This window comes from Paralichthys olivaceus, chromosome 24, assembly GCF_024713975.1.
Source record: "Paralichthys olivaceus isolate ysfri-2021 chromosome 24, ASM2471397v2, whole genome shotgun sequence".
NCBI lineage: Eukaryota > Metazoa > Chordata > Actinopteri > Pleuronectiformes > Paralichthyidae > Paralichthys > Paralichthys olivaceus.
The window spans coordinates 6435454-6445858 of NC_091116.1; the positions used below are offsets into that span (position 1 = coordinate 6435454).

The window sequence follows — 10405 nt, forward strand, 5'->3', positions numbered from 1 at the left end:
CAATAAAAGTCCCACTGCAAGCGAGAACAGATGAAAAAAAGACAAAATAAGTGAATCCAGGAATAAATTACTATCATATTTGCTTTATTAACGTCACAAACACGTATGTATTAAAATGTCATTGCTTTGCATGCACTTTGGTTGCATTTTACTATGGAAAACATGGTTTTCATTACACCAGTTTAATGAAATAAGGTCACTAAGTGCTATTTTGCAAGTTTGCTGAACAGAGCATTCTGTATTTTTTTCTTTGTAAACCTTGGATAACTCTTTGGCATGCAATGACACGGTAAGCTATAGAAACACACAAAGAGATGACAGACATGTGGAGAACTCCATCCTGTGCTGTGGCTACACACACAGAGTATATACCGGACGTCAGCTCACTTAGATCATTTCAGATTATTGTATTCATCTTAAAATTTACAGACAAAATTAAAAAAAGATCTAAAAAAAAACAAATTCTTGATTTCAACTGTGTAAACATCAATTGGACAAACATCAAGTCTTTATGTAGATTTGTGTTATAACAGTGGGGAGCAGGGCAGGAAATTCAAAAGCTACCAGCAAAGTACAAATCAACAGTTTTATCATCACTCTCTCACTATAATAATTCCAACATCCTGTAGACACACAGAAGAAGGTGCCCCTGGTTGTGTTGTCATTGTACTAACAGCTGTCTTCCTACTTTGAAAATACAAACCAAATTCTGACAAACGTGAGCTTCAGGGATTTCTTTGAGCATGAGTCCAGCTTCATCTTGTCTTTGGGGATTTGAAACGACTCAAGAGCCAGTTAAGCATGTCAGAAACACCCAGATCAAAATATTCAGATTTCTTTTCCATGCCCCACTCCCCTTGAAAATGCAGTGTTAGACATAAAACATTTGATTTGAATGTTAAGCTTTTTGGGACAATATTCCAGACTTTCAGTATCCAAAATGTGCTGCCCTAATAAATGCGAGGGGGCCACATTCCCCCTCTTGCCCCTCGTCTTCTCCTCCGTCCTCCCTCACGACTCTGTGGTGGGTCGTATCCAGCTGGCAGGGACCCACTGCGGCTCGTCCTGAGCCTTCCGCACCGCGGTCAGCAGCTGGACGCAGGAGTCCTGCAGCTCATCGTTGACGATCACGTGGTCGAAAAACTGACAGAAGTGCGATTCTATCTTGCGCGCTGCTTCTTCCATCTCCTGGAAATCTTCGCTCTGTTGGAAGAGACAGAATTTTGGACTAAAATGTTTAGAAAATATAAATTACATAGGTTTGAAATTAAATATACAGCATATAAGTGTTTATAATAATATACTGAATTTAAGTAATTAGAATTAATACGATTTATTCAATATTTTATGGATGTCCACAAGGGGAGTTGTAGTTATTGACATTAATACATAAAACTCATATAACCAGAACCAATTAAAAACATTTTGGGGGGAGCAAAAATACAGTTACAGTCAAACCACTTGATGATTCATTAAAAAACGTGTGGAGATAAATTGTGTCTTTATTTTTAAATCTAAATGTTTAAAAAAAATCTTTTTATCAATACTGAAGTAAGAAAAACAGACTCATAACAGACCAGAATTACAACATGGGCCGATGGGTGAGCTTACTTTGAACGGTCTGTTGACATAGTAGTTGGTGGTGATGTACGAATCCTGTCTGGTCTCCCTGATGCGCTCCAGAGGTGGAGGCTTCACATAGACGATGTAGGCCTTCAGCTCGTGGGTCCTCACTGCCTGAATGGCCTGAATAGAGAATCAATAAATTAAATATATTCTAATTGAAGCTATTTTTAATAAAAAGGTATAAAAGTGATGGAAACTCAAAGAATTATTTTAATGTAGACACAACAGATGATAATAATGTCATTAAATGGAAACCAAGTTTGTAAAACGTTTTTCTTGACTCTGAAACTTAAAACTTGAATTCCTGCCACTGTTCATATTGTGTTTACGTTCGGCTCGATGTCGATGATGCAGATCTTTCCGCTGTTTAAAACCTCCTTCACAGACTCGATGCTGGTGCCGTACAGATTCCCTTTGTACTCGCCGTACTCCAGAAACCTGGTAAACACCGTCATCATCATTTTGATGAGTTGTGTTATGTGCAGACTCACATCATTTTATTTTCAGAGGCCGGCATACCTGTTGTTATAAACCATGTTGTCGAAGACTTCTCTGCTCGTGAAGAAATATTCTCTTCCTGACTCCTCGTATCCTTTGGGTGCTCTTGTGGTATCTGGTCAAAGAAAAAAAAAAAGAATCGCATTAATCACAACTGATTCAAAAACTTACAAAAGACTATCACACACGAAAAAGATAGAAAAGTGGACTATGTGTGTTTATGATGTGATTTTATATATATATATATAAGTGTCTGATACATACAAGCTAAAGCTCCCTGGAAGACGTTGGGGTTCATTTCAATCAAGCGCCTCCGAAGTTCATTCACACCCACACTAGACGGACCTGCGGACATCAGAAAACATCTAAACCTTTATCCTAATCATACATTTCATCACCCTGAACATTTATGCAAGGTCTTAATTTATTGATGCCCTAAAATAAAACAGAAGCAGTGCCCAAGCTCATGTGTTTGGTGTACCTAAGAGGGCGATAAGGCGGTGTGGGTCCTGTGGTTGACGCTGGTAGCGTACCACCTCCTCATAGGGGCTGTTGAGGGCGCTGTTGCAGCTGCTGGGACAGCGAGTGTGGCAGGATGGCGGGATGGTGCTGTGAAAGTGCCGCCTGCACAGACGCATGCTGCGTCTGAAGCCCGCTGAGGTAAAATGAAGATAAAGGTCATTAGTAAACCGATCCGGATAGAAACGGACGTATAAAACATAAAGGATAGATTGTGATATACAATATAAATGAGCATATATATATGTTTGGAGACTTACTTAAGTAAATCCCCTCAATGTTGCTGAAGTCATCCTCCTCTGGTTGGATATGACGAGAAGCAGAATGAGACATGGATGACAAAAGGATGGTGAAAAATAAAAAGCAAGAAATAAAGATGTTAAGGAAACTACGGCTGCAAGGTTGATTGGAAAAAAAAAATCCACATCACAATCTTTGAAAGCAGAGCATATTCACAATAAGTGCATTTTTGAGTAATGCATTTTTATATCTATCAGCACTTATATTATATATATTATATATATAATTATAATATCAATCTACCCAAATCTTATTTTCTCACCTTCTCTGAGCTCCTCTGACATTTCCCCCCCATCAGACAGCAGGAACATTCGGAAAAAGAAAGAAAAACCAAAGCTTTAGGTGAAGGACAAGTTACAGAGCGTTGCATCTTAAATACAGAGTTCAGAATCAAAAAAACTTACCTACCACATTCAAATGCCTCCTCATCTGTCAGAAAGGAAAAAACACACACAGGATATTTATCACAAAGCAGCAAAGACACACAAGAAGGTTGTTGGATGAAAAACTAAGTGGCAGCTGAGGCTTTACCTGCTTCAACACATTTCTCATCAATGGCCATCATGTCTTCCTCTGTGGGTGGAAAGTAAAACGTTATATCTGAGGGAGAACGTAAAAATACATGGCGTTTTTTTTGCGGTTTTGCCCAAAACCTGAAGTGTGATCTCTGCTTACCTTCGTCTACAGTGCTCACTTCAGTAAGCGTGGAGTAAAACACAAGGAAAACTCAACTGTGACATCAGGTCGTACAGGGAGAGTCACTTCTGAAACTGCGTGGGCTTTTAATTCAAAGTCTGAGATGAGTTAAAGACGATGTGAGTGGACTTACAGGTCTGAACGCAGGCATGTGGCTGATAAGGCTGAGCCCACCAGAACTCCCTCTGCTTCCTGTTACAACCCACACATACAGGTTTCAATTCATCAGCTGAGGTGTACAAATAGACAAAATGCACATTTCGAATATGCATCAGCGAGGACTTTAACTTCAAAAAACAAATCATGTTATTGATAGAAAACAGAGGAAATAAGAAAATTCACATTTGAGAAAAATAGGCTTTTGTAAAGGAAAACATCTACATTTTTCAAATTAGGGTATCAATAAAAGTATTTAATATTATATGAATTCTAGTTAATAAAATCTAAACAAATAATACCAGGCTTGTGTTTTATATGTGTATATTTTTACAGTGTCTTATTTTAAAGTTTCCTGAAGCACGAGCCTTTCTTTTTGTTCTTTAAAGATCAGCAGAGAAAACAGAATATATACAAACAACTGTACTTTGGGTTTGTGCATCGTGAAAATATTCTGCCCAAGTGGAGAGGATCTTTTATAACTGACTAAATCAAATCCAACTCCTCTGACCGTTTGAGCAGGTTGGTGGAAGGGATGAGGCCGGCGCAGGCTGTGTTGCTGGGAAGTTTCTTGGCCTGCCACCAGAGGGAATCGGTCTGGTCCACGATTTCGAGCACGTCGCCCTTTCGGAAGCTCATACCGGCGTCAGCGCAGGGGATGGACGGGTCCTGTTGAGGGCTGTAGTCGGCCATGGCCCGCACATAGAGCTAACACCAGACAAGTTTATAGAGATGATAATATAACAATAAACCTTTTTAACTTGTGACAATGAGGTAGTATAGAGGATGGTGATTTACCATTGTCTGGTTGTGGACCGGCCTTTCTGTGATGGGAACCACCTTAAACATGATGGTGCCCTGCGACCTCACTTGCTGAAGACACCACAAGGATTAATTTTTAGTTTTATTTGTTATTCACGGGCGAACGTTAAGTCGCTGTGATGCACTTGACCTACCACGACTTGGATGACCTGCTCAGGCTCCATCCCGTCCACAGGAAAACCATTCACCTCTATGATCCGGTCCCCTGCATGGAGCAGACCTGCAGACGCACACACATAAATACAAAATGAATTTAAATATGTGTCACTGCTAAAATAAAGTTATTTTAGCTTCTTAATTAACATTCAGCTCACCACTGCGATCAGCCAGTCCTCCGTGAATCACCCGGGCAACAAAAATCTCCCCCGTGATCTCGTTCCTCTTTATAGTCGCTCCCTAGAACAAAAAAAGATGCAGAATAAAATCAACCTGTTGAATGTGAAACTGAATCACACAAATGAGGACAAATAGACACTGATGGAGTCTGTGGGACGTGAAGACAGGATGAAAACCAAACGCTGAGGTGAAGTAGTTGAAATGAAGGCTCCAGATGTCAGATATCGTTGGTGATGAGGAAGAAGGAGATGATGAAAATATGAAAGAATGAAATGGTCCTTACGAGACAAGAAATTTCAACTACCACTGTGCAGAGATGGCTTGAAAGGACCCATGAAGTCCATTTTCTGGACACTTTGGTCTGCGTGTCTCACGTCGCCTTCTTTTTCTTCTTCTTCTTCTTCTTCTTCTTCTTCCGCTTGTTTGCGGGACTTCCTTTCTCCTGCCCGTTGATCAGTGGATGCTTGGACGTTTGGAGATCAGCAAAGATGTGCTGTTTCTGAGGCAAAGGGAAATTTGGGGCTTTTACGGTGGTTCGAGGTGACCCACCGCAAGACACAGACAGACAACTGGTGCCCTGGGAGGTGGAGGGAGCGTCGAGCAAGCTGCTGAGGGAGCTTGAAGAGGAGGTGCAGGAAGGGAGTGATGGGAAGGAACATCTGGATTGATGCGTCAGAGATGGACGATGCCCTCGAAGATTTGGACTTTGGCTTTTCTTGGGTGTGCAGACTTGCTCAGCGACTACATGCTTTGGGGAGTTGATGTCAAACTTCGGGGCAGAGAGGAGGGTCTGCAGCCGGTCCACCACCTGAGTGAGGAGGACTAAGGCGTGCGAGTTGTCCTGCACCGTCTCTGACATGCGTTCGGTGGCGGCTGCCATCTTCTCCCCCAGGAGCTTGATGTCCTTGGTGCTGCTCTCCATGGAGCTGGCGGCCAGCTGCACGGTCGTCCTGAGCTCATCCAGACTCTCCTGCTTGGCGAGCTCAACAGGAGGCACCTGGGGCATCTCCATCACGCGGTGAGGGCGCATAGGGCTCGGGGGAGCCGTGCGGATGCGAGGGCTTTGGTTTCTGAGCCGAGGAGGCAAGCCTGGCGGGAGGTAGTCGTCTATGTGGGCACAGTAAGGTACAGTGAGGCACGGGGGAGAAGCGGTCCAACGCCGGGATGCGGGAAGCGGGGATGGGGCATTGGCAGACGTCTCATCCTCATCTCCGCTGTTGAGCTCTTCTATGATGTTGTCTCCAATGAGAAAACAGAAATTATTAATCCATGACAAACCAGAAGTAGAGGTGATGGAAGATGAAGGTGCAATGATGAATGATGAAAAACGCACAGGGTCTTTTTTCCTCAAAATGCAAGCTTCGATCGTGTCTGCAGAAATTATTATAGCTGCTATAGACGGACCTCAAACTACAGATTTGATCCAATATAAGAATATCTCTCTTCTGGCTAAAATAGAACATTTCTGATGATATATTTTCATGGTTCAATCGTTGGCCCAGATTTTTTCTTACCAATCAGAACAGAGCTGTAGACCGAAGGCGCCGAGCGGTTCAGACTTGGCTCCCAGAGCAGTTTGGCGTAACAAACTCTACACTGGCTCACCGGTTTGCAACAGCACATCCGACAGTTACTCGTTGGCTTATATTGAGGTGGGGTGTACGTCCGAGCCCCTACTGGGTGACACAGCGCTTCAGTTGGAGGGTAGCTGCCTCTTCGAACGCTACCCCACGATGAATCCCTGTCATCGAGGGCCTGGCTCTCGACGGCCGGGCTCTGGAACCCGAATGCGCCGCCTCTGTGGAGCCTTTGCCGGGTCAGGTGTCTCACGGTTTCCCAGTGATTGCTGATTCCCACTCTGGGGCTTTTTGCACAGGGAGGGGAGGCAGTGGGCAGCGGCCGCCCGACTCTCTGGTAGTTGCAAAACTGTGAGACAAGAGAGTCACTCAAATATTCAACACAGGGACTGAAGGGTTTGAGAGGAAAGTGTAAAGATGGAATATCTGCTAGGAAAAGTGAGATTGAGGCTGCCACAAAGACATAGCAGTAACTAGCTGGAGACACAAGTAGGAAGTATTTTGCAGAGATGGATAGAAAATGTTTTTCTTAGAAATCCTTCTCTTTCAGGGGTTTCGAACGTTTGGAAATCATCTGTAGCATCAACAGACAATTCCACAAATGAGAGCTTATAAAATTCTAACATCTGGTCTCTGTTGGATACATCAGCTGTCTGATTTATATTTGGCAAAAAAACAACCTACATATTAAAATATCCATGTGCATCTGCTTACACAGTACAGTAAAAGAAAATCAATGGTCCAATTTACTGTCCAGATACTTTTGGGAACATGCCAGTGACCAGGGGAGTGAATAACTCCAGATTGTTTAAATCCTGATTCAGGGATATGAGTAAAATCCACTTAATTTATCCACTCATTTTTATTGGAACTATGTTCTCTCACAGCTACAGTATGACTTCATTAATGTGGCTCCAGAAGGTGAGGTTTATCTGATGGGTTTCCCTTATCCCAACAAACCTGTTTTAGTGAGTAGGGATTAAATAAATAAAATGATCTCATCACAGCGTGGCCTTATTTTAGAGCCTAAATAGGGCCTTAAGAAGCTGTTCCAAAAAATAGCGCTAACCAAACTGAATTTGCAGTTTAATGATTCAACAATGCTTAAATTTAGACTGAGTAACGAGTGGGGATAAGCCATGTAGCTCACCAAGGGTTGTTTGTTTTTGACCAGGCAGACGATCCTGGTGGCCTCCTCGTCGTCCGGCAGGTCCTCAGGCATCGGCGGCAGCATTGGCTCGTAGTCCCGCTGGGCCACCGAATCATGAGCAGACAGAAGAGCCTACACACCACGCAGATCAGACACAATACAAACTATTACAATGGTTGTCCAAATAAGATGTACATTACTGAAATTGAGATAAATATCAGGTCAACGTTAGAAGTCATAAAGCTGTTGCCCATAAAAATCTGCATTCTTTAATGATATTCACTTAAAATATTTTAGAGGATGTTTGCAGGAATACTATTTCAATATTTATGCAGAAAAATGTAAATAATAAGAATACTATTATCAAGTATATTTCTTGTTTTTGCACCTTTTTTACTGAAGCTTTATAGAATGGTTGCATATATGTTACCTATTTAAAGTTTTAATGCTTTAAAAACTATAAACTGGTTTCCTTAACTTGTCAGTAAGTAAATGAAGAAATAAGCACAGAACCCCAGACACGGTTTCTTACCTGCAGGTGAGGCTGCCGCAGGAGACGGTAGAGCTCTTTGGCCTCTTCCGAGCCGCCCGGTAACGCCCTGATGTCGATCAGCAACTACACACACAGGGATTACGACACATATTTAATAAAAACATGGCTACAAAATGACTGTGAGCAAGATGTCGTTAAAAAAAACCAATCCAAGTAAAACCTGAAGTGAGAGTCCCGAAGCGTAGTCCAGAACCGGAGCTGGGGAATCTCTCAGGTGCCTCTGAAGACACTCGTAGACCTGAAAACAAATAATTTAGAATTTAATAATAAAAGCAGTTATTTACAGCAAGTGGGAAAAAGGAAAAATCTTCCCTCACACACTTTAAGGTTGTTTTTCATCATTAGTGGGTGATAGGTTAAAGGCTAGGCTCACATTTCTTCTTTAAAACAATAATAATTTGTCCATTTGCAACTTATTATTTCTCTCTGGTAAAAATATCTTTGTGGGGCCTGTTATTAACAGAAAATTAATCAAACAATTTTTTTACGGGGCAGTTTTGGAGTCACCTTGAGCAGCGACTGCAGCCAGGGGGCGTTCAACAAACTGTGGAGAACCTCCGCTCCATCGATGTCCGGATCTACCGCCTGCCTCACCTCCTCGATCACATCCGTCAGGATCTGACGCAGGCCTGCGACACATGAACACACACACCAGGATTATTATTTAGAGTGTGAAAATTTAAATCTATGAAGAAACTAAACGTGCCCTACTGACCGTGTTCTCCAAGTTCACAGTGGGGGTTTAACACCTGAGCCTCCACCGCCTGCCTCATGGTCGATGGACTCCCGACCTCTGACCCCGACTACTGGCCGACAGCTTACCAGGACTGGCAATGACCTGGAAAAAAATAAAAGGTAACACAACACGGGAGGGGGGGGGGGGGGTACAAGGTTGAGTACATTTGTGAAATACGTATCTTGTGGGAAGACTCCAACAGTCATTAGTGTGAATGGGGTCAGGGGTTAATGGCACACTTCATGGCAGCTTGAATGAAAATACAGAGATGTGGACAGTGTAATCTCTGGCTGGTGAAGCGTCACAGTATATGCAGCAATAGATTAAGAAACTGTTTAATAATTGTGCTGTGACAGTATTCATATAGTCATTAGGTAAATTTGACATTAAGTAGAACAATGTGATTAACCAAAGGAAAAAAAAAGAAAGAAAATGGGACAAACTGAAAGCTTCTAACGATCTTTATATCCCTGGTCATGCAATACAAATAGTTGAGCCTAAGTAAAGTGGTAGTAAGAATTAAAACAGCTACTTATGAGGTAAACACCCATCTGGCAATTTCTGTAGTTAAGGGAGAGGATGACCCATCTGGCCTTCCTCCCAGCCCTTCCCCTTTTTTCAAATCAAGCAAGTTTATGAATCTTACCTGTACGTCCTCGTCCTCAGGGATGCTGCGAACCTCCGTCCTGCAGCTCCTGCGGGTTTTAGCACCGTTATTGGTGCAGGAATCTGAAGATATGATGGGAAAATATTCCCTGAAGACTGGACGGAGCCCTACGCTTTCATCAAACTACAGGGAACGAGGGAGAGAGAGAGACTGAGAGAGAGAGAGAAAGAGAGGAGGGCTGTAATCTCTCCCGATCCCACTTAATCCTGAGCAAGTGAGCTGCCTCCCTCTGGCCACCGGAAGCCAGTTCCCCTCTCACCGGCTGGCTGGTTGTCACCGTGCTGCCAAATCTTCTTAACTCTTTCAGCTTTTAGCGGCACGCAGGAGAAGGAGGCAACGGACTGAGGACATGTACGTGTTACTTCAAAAGACAAGACTTTAAGATCACATGCATCAACATTTTCGTCTTCACAAATTAGAAAAGGGCTTTAAGATCTCACTTCTCAGGGGAGGCAGGAATTTAAAAAGGTTGGAACATTCTTAAATTAATAATTAAAGATTGGCTAATCTGCAAAATCAGGAGGAGTGAGTGAAGAGTAATGATTCTCAGACAAGAACTCTTCCCTCAGGGCCTGGGTAATAATCTCCTGATCGGTAATCCAATTCTCGAGGAAATCTGAAAAAACAAAGATGTTGTTCTGTGCTCAAAACACTGAGATTATCCTTCTGCACTTGACAAAAAGCTCTTAAGGTGCTTGTGTTTGTTCTCACCTCACTCAAGTCTTAAGATCTATTGATGCCTCTGCGTGAAACACCAGCCACCTCTGGC

At 42.7% G+C, this 10405-nt stretch overlaps 1 protein-coding gene across 3 annotated transcripts; it reads right to left on the reverse strand.

Annotated features, from left to right (window-relative positions):
* Window positions 1-63: 63 nt before the first annotated feature.
* On the reverse strand, window positions 64-10005 carry LOC109640205 (MAGUK p55 subfamily member 4-like). Of its 3 annotated transcripts, XM_069521162.1 has the most exons (22): window positions 9616-10005; window positions 8949-9071; window positions 8741-8862; window positions 8394-8471; window positions 8213-8296; window positions 7681-7812; window positions 4932-5013; window positions 4752-4837; window positions 4594-4668; window positions 4307-4503; window positions 3773-3831; window positions 3619-3636; window positions 3475-3516; window positions 3352-3372; window positions 3206-3220; window positions 2904-2942; window positions 2606-2779; window positions 2389-2469; window positions 2146-2239; window positions 1956-2064; window positions 1612-1746; window positions 64-1203 (listed from the first exon to the last, which is right to left on the reverse strand). In XM_069521162.1, the coding sequence occupies exons 2-22, from the start codon at window positions 9004-9006 to the stop codon at window positions 1012-1014; spliced, it is 1893 nt and encodes a 630-aa protein (XP_069377263.1). In that variant the 5' UTR covers window positions 9007-9071; window positions 9616-10005; the 3' UTR covers window positions 64-1011. The 3 variants fall into 3 exon arrangements, 1 of the variants encoding a protein (XP_069377263.1); XR_011240372.1 differs by lacking the exons at window positions 64-1203; window positions 1612-1746; window positions 1956-2064; ... (9 more) ...; window positions 4307-4503; window positions 4594-4668 and adding exons at window positions 5258-6192; window positions 6468-6879 and having other exon boundaries at window positions 4782-4837; XR_011240373.1 differs by lacking the exons at window positions 64-1203; window positions 1612-1746; window positions 1956-2064; ... (9 more) ...; window positions 4307-4503; window positions 4594-4668 and adding exons at window positions 5237-6192; window positions 6468-6879 and having other exon boundaries at window positions 4782-4837.
* Between the last annotated feature and the right edge of the window lie 400 nt (window positions 10006-10405).

Coding starts and splice junctions, on each gene's coding strand:
- LOC109640205 (XM_069521162.1), bottom strand. CDS start 9,006: ATGAGGCAGGCGGTGGAGGCTCAGGTGTTAAACCCCCACTGTGAACTT. Junction 1,747..1,955: donor TCATCGACATCGAGCCGAAC/GTAAACACAATA, acceptor TTCTCTATTCAG/GCCATTCAGGCAGTGAGGAC. Junction 1,204..1,611: donor ATGTCAACAGACCGTTCAAA/GTAAGCTCACCC, acceptor CTCTTCCAACAG/AGCGAAGATTTCCAGGAGAT.